The sequence below is a fragment of the Carlito syrichta genome, unplaced genomic scaffold, assembly GCF_000164805.1.
Source record: "Carlito syrichta isolate Samal-C Ts95f unplaced genomic scaffold, Tarsius_syrichta-2.0.1 Scaffold303281, whole genome shotgun sequence".
Classification (NCBI taxonomy): Eukaryota; Metazoa; Chordata; class Mammalia; order Primates; family Tarsiidae; genus Carlito; species Carlito syrichta.
Genome location: NW_007247377.1, coordinates 41,078 through 54,787, shown reverse-complemented (window position 1 = coordinate 54,787; position 13,710 = coordinate 41,078). Strand labels below are relative to the sequence as shown.

General features: G+C 41.0%; 1 protein-coding gene across 1 annotated transcript in view; it reads left to right on the top strand.

The window, feature by feature from the left end:
- ANGPTL5 (angiopoietin like 5) overlaps nt 1-12,938 on the top strand; it is a 17,968-nt gene extending 5,030 nt beyond the window's left edge. Inside the window, exons 5-8 of the mRNA XM_008058290.1 lie at nt 1,674-1,774; nt 4,573-4,693; nt 8,221-8,406; nt 12,234-12,938. Coding sequence (XP_008056481.1) covers nt 1,674-1,774; nt 4,573-4,693; nt 8,221-8,406; nt 12,234-12,553 — 728 coding nt within the window. The 3' untranslated portion in view covers nt 12,554-12,938. The remainder of the gene's footprint in view (nt 1-1,673; nt 1,775-4,572; nt 4,694-8,220; nt 8,407-12,233) is intronic.
- The last annotated feature ends 772 nt before the right edge of the window (nt 12,939-13,710 follow it).

Sequence of the window (13,710 nt, the reverse complement as noted above, 5' to 3'; positions counted from 1 at the left end):
TCTTCCTTTTTTTTTTTGAGTAGGAGTCTCACTCTTGCCGCCCAGGCTGGAGTGCAGTGGCACACTCGCAGCCACTGCAGCCTTGACCTGCTGGGTTTAGGGGATCCTTCTGCCTCAGCCTTCCAAGTAGCTGGAACTCCAGACGCATGCCACCACGCCTGGCTAGTTTTTGTGATTTATTGTAGAGATGAGGTCTCACCAAGTTGCCCAGGTTGGTCTCCAACCCTTGGGTTCAGGCAATCCTCTCACCTTGGCCTCCCAAAGTGCTGGGATTACAGGCTGAGCCACCGGGCCCGGCCTCAAGATTATTTTATCTCATTTTTATTTCCCGTAAGTCCTCTAGCTAGGCAGTGTAACTTGGTAGTCAAGAGCATGGACTGATGTCGGACGACCTGGCTTCAAATCTCCACCTGCTGCTTCCTTGATAGCAGTTTCCTCATCAGTAAGCTGGTGGTACCCCGTAGACTTGATGTGAGGAGTAAATGAGTAAAGACATGAAAAGTTCTTAAAGTAGGAAGAGCAACATAAGGGCTTACTACACTCGCCATCATCAGATGAAAAATACCCAGCCCAGAAAATAAAAAAAAATCTGTTTGCATTTCTCTGTATGATAAAGACACAGCAGAGATTTCAACCCAGATCAGTCCTTCCGTGTGAACTCCCATTGCATCTCTGAGCCTAATGTAATTCTAAGACTATCTCTTAACAACTCAGAATACAGACACAAAGCTATGTCTTCTAGAAGTGAGAGGGCAAGGAAACACTTTTTTATAGTTAACATTCTGTAGACGAAATATTTGTGTGTGCTAGGCATTGTACTAAAGGCATTATGTAACACCTGACTTGTGTACATGGTCAGAATAACACAATGGAATAGATGGCATTATTTTTATTATTTATTATTATTATTTTTGAGTTGGAGTCTCATAATACCTTGCTATGTACATTGTCGGAATAACACAATGGAGTAGATGGCATTATTTTTATTATTATATTTTTATTATTTTTGAGTTGGAGCCTCGTAATACCTTACTATGTACATTGTCAGAATAACACAATGGAGTAGGTAGCATTATTATTATTTTTATTTTATTTTTGAGTTGGAGTCTCACTCTGTCACCCAGGCTGGAGTTCCCAGTCACTGCAGCCCCGACCTGCTGGGCTCAGGCAATCCTTCCGCCTCAGCCTTCCAAGTAGCTGGAACCACAGTCATGCATCACAACACCCAGCTAATTTTTTGAATTACTGTAGAGATGAGGTCTTGTCAAGTGGCCCAGGCTGATCTCGAACCCCTGGGCTCAGGCAATCCTTTCACCTCGGACTCCCAAGGTGCTGGGATTACAGGCTTGAGCCACTGTGCCCAGTGGGAAAGATAATCTATAATTATAAGAAATGTTAAGTAAGTGTTGATTTCAAGTGAAATGTTTAAACAATACAGAACCCTAATCACTAACAGTGATATTATAAGGGAAGGTTTATTGCAGCGTAACTTCTTGAATCTGTTCTTCCTTATATCTTCTCCTTAATTTTAAAGTTGTTTTCATTTACAAGAAGTTAAAGTCACATCACTAATGGCAATTTGATAATCTCAGCACTATCAATTTTCTGTAGTGAAATCATTGTTTTCGATGTACACTTGAAAATAGCCTAAATAACTAATTTTCCTTTTCTAGGTTTAGATTGCACTGATATTAAAGATACTATTGGCTCTGTCACTAAAACACCAAGTGGTTTATATATAATCCAACCAGAAGGATCTAGTTACCCATTTGAGGTAAAGTTTTCCCTTATTACATGGAATAAGATACATATGCAACCAATTTAATTTATATTAAAATTTTGCTTTGATGTTTAATTTTGCAGGAAAAATTTTAAGTGACTTAGTAAAAGTTTCAGTTTTAAAACTCTGGTTTTCCAGAATTCGAATGCTCAAATCATGAATCAATAAAAGAAACAGAGTCTGTCTCTTACTTTTCTGTCTGAGTTTTCATGGTTACACTCCTTAAAGCCAATTTCTTTGGTGTAAGACCTTTTATTATTCTTATAATAGGCAGAACTATAATAAGCAGAACTTATTGCAGTATAAATACTTACTTTATTTTTATTTTTTGAGTTGGAGTCTCACTTTGTTGCCCAGGTTGGCGTACAGTGGCTGGCTCCCCGTCACTGCAGCCTCGACCTGCTGGACTCAGGGGATCCTCCCGCCTCAGCCTTTCAAGTAGCTGGGACTACAGGCATGCGTCACTGCTCCTGGCTAGCTTTTTGATTTATTGTAGAGATGAGGTCTTGCCAAGTTGCCCAGGCTGGTCTCGAACCCACGGGCTCAGGCAATCTTCCCACCTCAGCCTCCCAAAGTGCTGGGATTATAGGTATGAGTCACCTCACCCGGCCTTAATACTTGCTTTAATTAGCCTATAGATATTAGAAAATAATGATGTGCTTTGCCTTGGGATTTACTAAAAATATATTTTGATTTCTCTTCCTATATATGGTTATGATTTCTTTTGCTAACAAATGATATTATGTGATTGCAGAAGAAATTAATAATCACGAAAACCCTTTCACTGTGGTACAGGGTAGATTGAGAAGCCAATCCACCCTTAAATTGAATAAAATAAATTATTCTTATCATGTCTATCCTTAGTTCTGTGCTAAGATAGCTAGTAGAGATTTCTAATAGCAGGTATGCATATTGATAAGATATGTGTGTCTGTGCGCATAATAACATATATTGGTCTGTGTACTACCTTGTGCATAAGAAAGTCTATGATACTTACACTTTATTGATAGTCCTTATTATGCAATAAGATGACTTTTTTGTAAGTAGGTGCTCCCAATTTCTCTACTTAGAGTTACTACCGTTATTTTTTTTTAATCTATTGACAAGATGTCAAATGTTGAAAATGAAGTGGGAAATAATTTTTAAATTACCTAAATTACTTCACCTAAACAACTGAATCTGAACAGATGTGGGAAAGGAAGGCTTCCAATTTTGTGGGATGCATAATTACCTCTGTTGTGGGAACGTGTTGCCTCTCTCACTTCCTCCACACGGGCCTTTCTCTGTCTCCACGTGAGAAGTTTCTGGAGAGGTTTGCTCTTGATTTCTTTCCTCTTAGAGGCATTTTACATAGCATCAACTGATGCACCTATGGGCATCTGCGGTGGGCACACAATCTGACTTTCTGTGAAAATGCCAGTTTTTGTGGGTTTTTTTGAGTCCGTGTCTTACACTGTGGCTCAGGCTGAGTCCAGTGGCATGATCATGGCTCACGCAGCCTTGACTTCCTGGGCTCAGATGATCTTTCCGCCTCAGCCTCCTAAGTAGCCGGGACTCCAGACACGTGCCATCACACCCAGCTAATTTCTGATTTTTTTAGAGACGATGTCTCGCTCTGCTGCCTGGCTCTCAAACTCCTGGGCTCAAGTAATCTTCCTGCCTTGGCCTCCCAAAATGCTGGGATTGCAGGCGTGAACCACACCATACTCAGCCGAAAATGCCCATCTTAACATAGGCCACCAGGTTTGTGGGAGAAAAACACAATCAAAGATAAGTGCATGAGCAAAATTAACACTCAAAACAAACCAACTAGTGTTTGTATTTTAAAACAAAAAACTAATTTGTAAAGAAATAAGTTACTCTGTCACATCAGAGCAATACTTTTACAACTAAACTGAAAACTATTTATAGAATTGAGGAACAAGAGAATAACCTTAACATGTTGTTTGTGTTTTTTTTTTTTTTTTTTTTTTTTGAGTTGGAGTCTCACTCTGTCACCCAGACTGGAGTGCAGTGGCCGCTCCCGGCCACCGCAGCCTCGACCTGCTGGGCTCCGGCGATCCTTCCGCCTCAGCCCTTCCAAGTAGCCGGAATTACAGGCGCGCGCTACCATGCCCGGCTGATTTTTTGATTTATTGTAGAGATGAGGTCTCGCTGCCGAGGCGGGTCTCGAACCCGCGGGCTCAGGCAATCCGCTCACCTCAGCCTCCCAAAGGCGCGGGATTACAGGCTGAGCCACCGAGCCCGGCTGTTTGTGTTTTTAAAAATGATTGATAAAAGCACTGTAGTTAGGATAATTATAAGTTTGCTTTATAGTAAACAGTATCATTTCTAGAGATATAAAAAATGAATTAAAAAAATTTTTTTTTGAGTAGGAGTCTCACTTTGTCACCCAGGCTGGAGGGTAGTGGCTTCTGGCCACTGCCTTCTCAACCTGCTGGGCTCAGGTGATCCTTTCTCCTCAGCCTTTCAAGTAGCTGGAACTATAGGCACACACCACCACGCTTGGCTAATTTTTTGATTTATTGTAGAGATGGGGGTCTCACCAAATTGTCCAGGCTGGTCTCAAACCCCTGGGCTCAGGCAATCCTCTCACCTCGGCCTCCCAAAGTGCTGGGATTATAGGTGTGAGCCACTGAGCCTGGCCTTGAACAAATTAATGACATACAATTGCACTGAAAACTCAGTGGAAGTGTCTTCTCTTTCTCTAGGCTTAAGGCTGAAGCATGAATTTTATAATATCTAATAATAAAATAATAGTGTATTATTTTCATCTTTTCTACCTGTTTTAGGTAATGTGTGACATGGATTACAGAGGAGGTGGATGGACCGTGATACAGAAAAGGATCGACGGGATAATTGACTTCCAGAGGTTGTGGTGTGATTATCTGGATGGATTTGGCGACCTTTTAGGTTTAATTTTTACATATTTTTGCACTACCTTTTTTTTTTCCTCTTTGATCTCATATCTGCAGACTGTGTCTCTACTGGTCAGGTCTTTACTAATATAGCAAATCCTTGTGAATAGCAAAATAGGAGTTAAATCACCCTTTTTTCATATGTCAAATAATTTAAAATAAGTAGGTCTTCAGTTGAGACCTGAAAATCTTTATTGTTATATATCTGTTGAGATGTAATTTGAGTAAAAATTCTAAATTTGATATTTACTGAGTACCTACTATGGCACCCAGCAGAGTTCTGACAAGTGCTCACCAACTCTTTGTAGAATGGAACACAGAATGGCAGGGTTGTCATTGATCTTAGGATTCTTGAGATGTGCGCTGTGTCCGCTTGAGCAAATGACAGGGAACTGAGGTCCATGCCTCTGCAAATTCAAAGTGTTGAAACTGAACACAGTGTTTTCTAAAAATGTCAATAAAGATCATGATATTCAAAATTTTTAAAATTATAACCCCAAATGAATTGCAAAATCTGTACTTTATTGCCACAAGGCTGCATCAATTTTGTTGGTCAACAGAAAGACCTGGGTTGCTGAACCTCAAGAAATTTTATATGAGTTGGAACTTCTGCAGGTGGCTTGAATAGTTTTTAGGCCAGGCATAGTGGAGGCCGAGGTGAGAGGATTGCCTGAGCCCGCGAGTTTGAGGCCAGCTCTGGCAACTTGACGAGACCTCATCTCTACAATAAATTAAAAAATTAGTCGGACGTGGTGGCACATGCCTGTAGTTCCAGCTACTTGAAAAGTTGAGGGAAAAGATCGCCTGAGCCCAGCAGGTTGAGGCTGCGGTGGTCGTGAGCATTCCACTGCACTCCAGTCTGGGTGACAGAGTGAGACTCTGACTCAAAAACAAACTAACAAAAAAATAGTTTTTATGCTATTTTAACAGTTACTATGGCTATAAGTTAATATAGTTAACCTCCCATAATGATGTCATTCAAGGGTTCTGTAACTGGTGGTGTTAGTCCCAGTGCTAAAAATGCCACTACGTGCCCGTGATCTTAGAAATGATTTGGTTTACATTCAGATAACTGCCATGACGTGGAGCATAGTTAATGTGCTTGTATTTTCTCAGCATTACCCCTTGTTTCCCATTGAGTGCCTCCTCTGAATTAAGTAGTCATAGATCGACATATACATAGGCTTTGAATTGTCATCATCCTGACTTCACGCTTATTTCCATGGGGCAGTCACATGAGTTTTGACTAATCAGGTCTCCAGGCAGGCATCCTTCACGCAGACTGAGACTGCCTTGTACTGGTGTATTTTAAAAAATAAATTTGGGGTGACAGAAAATGTACTGTCAAGTCTCAAATTTGAGGTTTGGATAGAGGAGAAAGATGCTGGGGCACTTAAATCGAAGTGTTACAGACCGTGTGAGACTCAGTAGACCCTAGTGACCTGTCTGACTGGGCTGACTGTCTTCCTGTATCTCTTAAGGGTACTTTTCAGTTCTAAGTGGTATGTAGAGAGCATGCCCCGTGAGCCCCAAGAAAGACTTAAGATCCCAGCTCTACTTTTTTTTTTTGAGTCAGAGTTTCATTCTGTCCCCCATAGCTGGAGTGCAGTGGCACGCTCATTGCCACCGCAGCCTTGACTTGCTGGGCTCAGGTGATCCTTCCAAGTAGCCAGAACTACAGGCATGTGCCGCCATGCACAGTTAATTTTTTTATTTATTGTAGAGATGAGGTCTCGCCAAGTTGTCCAGGCGGGTCTCGAATCCGTGGGCTCAGGCAATCCTTTCACCTCAGCCTCCCAGAGTGCTGGGATGATAGGAGTGAGTCACTGGGTCTGGCCCCCAACTGTAGTTTTAAGAGTTTGAATGCACCTGTCATCCCAGCACTTTGGGAGGCCGAGGCAAGTGGATTGCCTGAGCCCGCGGGTTCGAGACCTGCCCGGGCAACTTGGTGAGACCTGGTCTCTAAAACAAATAAAAAATTAGCTGGGCATGGTAGCGCATACCTGTGGTTCCAGCTACTTGGAAGGCTGAGGCGGAAGGATCACCGGAGTCCAGCAGGTCAAGGCTGTGGTGGCCAGGAGTATGCCACTGCACCCCAGCCTGGGTGACAGAGTGAGACTTCAACTCAAAAAAAAAAAAAAAAGAGTTTGAATGCTGTCACATTATCTTCCAACTCTGGATTTTGTTTTGACTAGACAGACCCTTCTTTCGTTTAGTAATTGTATGACTCTACTTAGAGAAATATATCTCAGAGCAGGGGTGAGCACATTTAGGTTATACCATGGTGGGTAGGGGATCGTCTAGATAGGATATGTGTGCAGGAAGTATGCGGTCTGAATGAGAGAGTTTTATAATTCATTCTGAATCTATAATCATCTTGGAAAAATTGACCCGAAACCTAAGGATACTCTCGTGTGGCTACATTATGTTCCTAGTTATAGGTAATGGACACGTTGCATTCAGACAAAAAAAGTGTTTAAAAAAATAATAATTTCTCCAGGCGCGGTGGCTCACACCTGTAATCCTAGCACTTTGGGAGGCCGAGGTGAGGGGATTGCCTGAGCCCGCAGGTTTGAGATCACCCCAAGCAACTTGGCAAGATGTCATCTCTACAATAAATCAAAAAAATTAGCCAGGCACAGTAGCGCACGCCTGTAGTTCCGGCTACTTGGAAGGCTGAGGCAGAACGTTCATCTGAGCCCAGCAGGTCGAGGCTGCGGTGGCCGTGAATGTGCCACTGTACTCCAGCCTGGGTGACAAAATGAGACTTCGACTAAAAAACAAAACAAAAAATCATTTCATCTGAGCATTTGGAGGGAATGTTTCTTTAGGAGATGCCGATGTGGAGGTTAAATCACATTTATTGGTACACAATATTTTGTTACCAGATATTTTATTTCAGATGGGTTTGTTTGTTTTTTTTTTTGAGTTGGAATCTCAATCTGTCACCCAGGCTGAAGTGCAGTGTCATGCTGATGGCCACTGTAGCCTCGATCTGCTGGGCTCAGGCGATCTTTCTGCCTCAGCGATCCTCCTGCCTCAGCCTTCCAAGTTGCTGGGACTACAGGTGTGTGTCACCATGCCTGTTTAATTTTTTGATTGATCGCAGAGATGCGGTCTCACCATGTTGCCCAGGCTGGTCTTGAACTCCTCTCACCTCCAAAGTGATGGGATTACAGGCATGAGCCACCATCGACCTTCAAATGGTTTTATGTTGAAATGCCTTAAGATACAGTTTGACTTTTTGTTTCATCTTTAAATGAACTTTTGAGTTTAATTTGGAGAGAGAAAAATGGAACTGGGTTTGATCTTCACCAGTCTAGTGAAGTAGACATAGGAAGTTTCTTTGGGTAAAGTGGACAAACACGGAAAATTGATTAATTAAAGGAAATATAATGCCTTTAATTATTTAGGTGCACTGTCTCAGGATTATTGAAATGTTATATAAGACCAAACGTTCACTAATGAAGAGTTATTCTAATTTATATTAAACTATATTAAAACAAAGCATTTTTTTTACAGGAGAATTTTGGCTAGGACTAAAAAAGATTTTTAATATAGTAAATCAGAAAAATACCAGTTTTATGCTGTATGTGGCTTTGGAATCTGAAGATGACACTTTTGCTTATGCATCGTATGACAATTTTTGGCTAGAGGACGAAACAAGATTTTTTAAAATTCACTTAGGACGGTATTCAGGAAATGCTGGTAAGTTTTTTAATTCCTCAAGTTATCCAGAAGATTTAAATGCAACTGGCTCAATATCAAGTGAAGATAAAAATAATGCATTTCTCTTGATGTATGACACATCAGTGACAGTGGAATAGATTAGGAATGAAAAGTTGGCCAAGTCTTGAGTTTTGAAACTCTGTTATGATCATTATACCACTTCATAATTTTGAAGTGCTTTATACTCTTTGAAACAATTTGCTATTTGTAATCTCAGTTGATTCTTTGGACAAAGAGTCTGTAGAGTAGGCTGGGAAGGTATTGTTTCCATTTTTCTGTTCAGAGAGGCTGACATTTAGAAGTCATAGGGTGTTAGAGACTATCTCTATTCTTTTCACTTTGTAGGTTAAAAGAACCTGAATGATTTAGTGACTTGTCCATGATTCCCAGATCATCATTCTTGAGCCAGGAGCAAGAATCCAGGCTGACAGAACAACTAATTTAGTGTTTGATTTTTTTTTTTTTTTTTTTGCTATACCTTGATGCACCTACTCATTTAACTTGTTAGAAGTTCACAGCACTTGATGCTGACAATGTAAAGGCATTTGAGTTTAAAAATAGCAAATTCACCTCTCATGGTGTTTGTTCAGTATGTATATAGAGTGTTGGAAATCCAAAAATAAATGATACATGTTTCCTGCTGTTTGACTAATCACAACCTAGCAGAGAAGGTAAATAACACTGCAGACCCAGCATACTGAAAGAGCTTTGGGAATCAGAGAGAGCGTGTGAATGATTCTAATTGACTGCATCCAGAAAAATCTTGATGGAAGAGTAGTTTCAATAAGGGTTAATGTTAAGATTCCACCTGGGATGCTTTTTGAAAGTCCAGACCCCCGTGGAATGTGATTCAGTAAGTTTGGATCAGATGGCTATGTTGGCACGCTTACAGTTGGGAACCACGGATCTGGTCTTGGAGGCTTTGGGCAAGTGAATGTTGGCAAACAGAGCAGCTTGAGTCAAGGCGTAGAGGGAGAAAATTATAGGGCACAGAAAGTTGTCTGGTACGGTTAGAATCAATGATGTCTTGGGGGTTTAGGCTTGGGATACTAGGTAAAAGTCTGAAACACAAATATTTATATAGAGAGATTTTTGAAGACTTATAATTTATAATTTTCAATGCTTCACCTCTGAAAGTGTAAAGAATTGTATAAATATGGACCATAATATGTTAGGAAAAGTTTATGTGGGGGTTTTCTAAAAGATGAGATCTAATTAAAGAATAACATTTATAATGGCAAAAGTTTTTTCTTGTAGAACCCTCCGATTTCGCTGTGCTGTATTACACATTTTCCCAGCAAGATTGTTAAGTAACTTTCAACTGTTGGTTATATAATACAATCAAAATAATGAAAGAAAAAGGTGTCAGTAGCATAGAAATAGAGATAAAACTGGAGGGTGAAGTGTGATCAGATGTGGTAGAGTCAGGCCACAAATTTGGTTTTGAGATCAGAGCAAAAAATAGACACATGAATTTGAACATTTGAGCAACATAGTTGTTCACGAGATGCACAAATATTCCTGATGATAAAACTTGAGAGAAATTTTCCTGGGTTTTCAGAGTAAACAGAGTCATGTTTGTTAACTACACACTCACAGAAAACATGGTGGGCGAGTTTCAATATTCTATATTTTAGGAACTAAGCCTATGCATACATTTTATTTTATTTTATTTCATTTTATTTTATTTTATTTTATTTTATTTTTTGAGTCAAGAGTCTCACTCTGTCGCCCAGGCTGGAGTGCAGTGGCCGCTCCCGGCCACTGCAGCCTTGACCCGCTGGGCTCCGGCGATCCTTCCGCCTCAGCCTTCCAAGTTGCCAGAATTACAAGCGTGCGCTACCATGCCCGGCTGATTTTTTTATTTATTGAAGAGATGAGGTCTCACTGCCCAGGCGGGTCTCGAACCCGCGGGCTCAGGCAATCCACTCACCTCAGCCTCCCAAAGGCGCGGGATTACAGGCTGAGCCACAGAGCCCGGCTGCATACATATTTTAAATGAACCGTTAAATAAAATTCATTGAGGAGCCCATATGATATATGATTCTTCTGATGGTTGTACTTCCTCTAGGGAGATTGCCTATGGAATGATCACATAATTTAGGCAATACTCCATCTGTATTGTCTCTCCCACCTGAACTTTCTTTCTTTCTTTTTTTTTTTTTTTTTGAGTTGGAGTCTCACTCTGTCACCCAGGCTGGAGTGCAGTGGCAAGCTCAGGGCTACTGCAGCCTCGAACTGCAGGACTCAGGCGATCCTTCTGCCTCTGCCTTCCAAGTAGCTGGAACTACAGGTGTGCGTCACCATGCCTGGCTAATTTTTAAAATTTATTGTAGAGATGAGGTCTCGCCAATTTGCCCAGGCTGGTCTCAAACCCCTGGGCTCAAAAGTAATCCTCTTTCCTCAGCTTCCCAAAGTGCTGAACTCATAGCACTGAACTTTTGGAAGGTATTACACTGTGTGAGTGTTGAAAATTGCATACTCTCTGCAAATACCTGCAATGTGTGTATTTCGTTTCCCATGAAGTAGAGAGTCAGAGACTTAAGTGATCAGCAGAGCTGGGCTAGAGGATAGGCTGCCACTGTGGATGGTCTTCAGGATCTTCAAAAGATTTATCTTAAGAGATGCCACCCACCCACATTTGAGGAAACAAATGTGGTCCTTGCTGTCTCCTCTGGTTTTACACAGCTTCTTTTTTAGTGTTTCAAACATAGTGGTTAAAGTTTACGTATAGGTGAGATGTAGGTATTATGGGTTTACTCTCTTAATTTTTTTTTTCTGAGTTGGAGTCTCACTCTGTCACCCAGGCTGGAGTGCAGTGGCACACTCACGGCCACGCCAGTGTCGACCAGCTGGGCTCCAGTCATCCTTCCACCTCAGCCTTCCAAGGAGCTGGAACTACAGGCATGTGTCACCATGCTTGGCTAATTTTTTGATTTTTTGTAGAGATGTGGTCTCGCCAAGTTGTCCAGGCTGGTCTCAAACCCGTGGGTTCAGGCAATCCTCTCACCTTGGCCTCCAAAAAGTGCTGGGATTATAAGCATGAACCACTGTGCCCAGCTACTCTTCTAATTTTATGAAGCTTTAGAACACAAAATATGACTCCTGCACCTGCCACTTAGTTAACCAGGTTGTCTTGGCCAAGATAGTTAGCCCAGCTAATTTTTTGATTTATTGTAGAGATGAGGTCTCACCAAGTTGCCCAGGCTGGTCTTGAACCTCCAGGCTCAGGCAATTCTCTCACCTTCGCCTCCCAGAGTGCTGGGGTTACAGGCATGAACCATTGTGCCTGGTTGGCATTGGACATTTGGGAGGCTGAGGTGAGAAACTTGATGGTCCCTGAATAAACCCAAGCAACCTTTGGAGTTATAAATGGAATTTTCTTAATGGTGGAAGTTTCACCTTCATCCACGCCTTTCTATCCCAAGTGATGTAAATGGTGGTGGTATGAAAAAACTCTGTGTAAATCATTTCCCCCCCTAAACTATCGATTACCATATTGATCTCCCCAAAGTATAACAGTGCATCACCATTTCTGATCTTTGTCTACACAGATCATATCTGATCTTTGTCTACACAAAGTTTCATTTTGAATTGTGACCTTCATATCCAACATCCATTTAAGAATGCCTGTCATGTTGAGGAATTCATCATCAGATTTTTGGCCTACTGCAATCTGTGTGAGAGAGATTTTAACACGATAAACAGTAGAAAATAATTTCAACCTTATTTCTAGGTGCAATGCTTTTGCCTGAGTGCTGGTAATGGTTGAATAAAATAATGGATTGCCTTCCAATTCCGTTCAGGTGATGCATTCCGGGGCCTTGGAAAAGAAGATAATCAAAACGCAGTACCCTTCAGCACGTCAGATGTGGATAATGATGGGTGTCACCCTGCCTGCCTGGTCAACGGTCAGTCTGTGAAGAGTTGCAGTCACCTCAATAACAACACCGGCTGGTGGTTCAACCAGTGTGGTCTCGCCAACCTAAATGGCATTCAGCACTTCCCTGGAAAATTGCTTGCAACTGGCATTCGATGGGGCACATGGACCAGAAACAACTTACCCATCAAGATTAGATCAGTTTCCATGAAAATTAGAAGAACTCACAACCCATATTTTAAATAACCGCATCTTAAATAGTAAAAGTTCCACAAGTGTATTTGATAATATATTAAAGATATTATGTAGTTTCTCTTTTTACTTTTTATCAGTGTTTCAAACATATTAGCCACAATTTAACTAAGGATGGCATTGAGATGCTATGGGTTTAGTTAGAAAACTTCAATTTTGAAGCATTTTATAAAAGAAAACTTGACTCATTGTTTTTACTAGTATCTATATTAACAATATGTAATTTTGAAACTTTCTGAAACAGTCTTTTTAAAGGACTCTACGTTTCCTTTGACACATATAAAGCACAGTAAGTTGTTAGGAATTGTAAGTTGTTCAGTATTAGACTTGTTTCTATATTTACCTTATATTATCAACTATATAACCTACAGATAATTTCCTGTTGAAGACAATTACAAGAAATAGCTTTGATGCAGATTAATATATAAACTACATTGTTTAAAAACCTTACTCTTTCTACGTGATGCCACGATATTTTACAAGTAATAAGAGTTTGTTAACAAAATAAGGTTCTTCTTCTTATGGTTTATCATGGTTAATAATTTTGTTCTTATAATAAATTACTATACATTTACTTCCTGATTGGTTACATTCTAAAGCACATCTGTATCTGAACTCTTTTTAAGCCCATAAGAATGGTATGAACTTTGAATGAAGAATGGTGGACAGAGAGAGATGAGTCGGTGGTCTGGATATTCTCTGGAAACAAACTGGTCCTCTCTACTTTTTCCACTAAGTTGGAAAGAGGTGGATGATGGGAACTCCACTGGAGAGGACTGCAGGGAAATGCAGGCCAGTGTCTGTTACTGAGAAGAGACACAAGGGAACCGATGAGAACTAGTTTTGAAGAGGAAAGTACTTTGTCCATATCATTAGGGCTATACAATGCACAAAAGAGGGGAAAAGTGGTTGAACAATGAGGTGGGAAGAGAATTGATCGAAAGCGTGTCTGAGGATAGAGACGTCGGGGCGAGACAGCTGAACCCAGAACAGGGCCGAGCTAGGTCAGAACACAGAATCTGTTTTGGGTTCAGGGATGGGCAAACATGGCAGCAGGGGCATCACTGCAGGTTGATTTCACTCTGGCATTCTCTCAAAGCATGACCCAATCATGAGCAGGACAGGCATAAGTTGAGGTTGCAGGTGGTTGC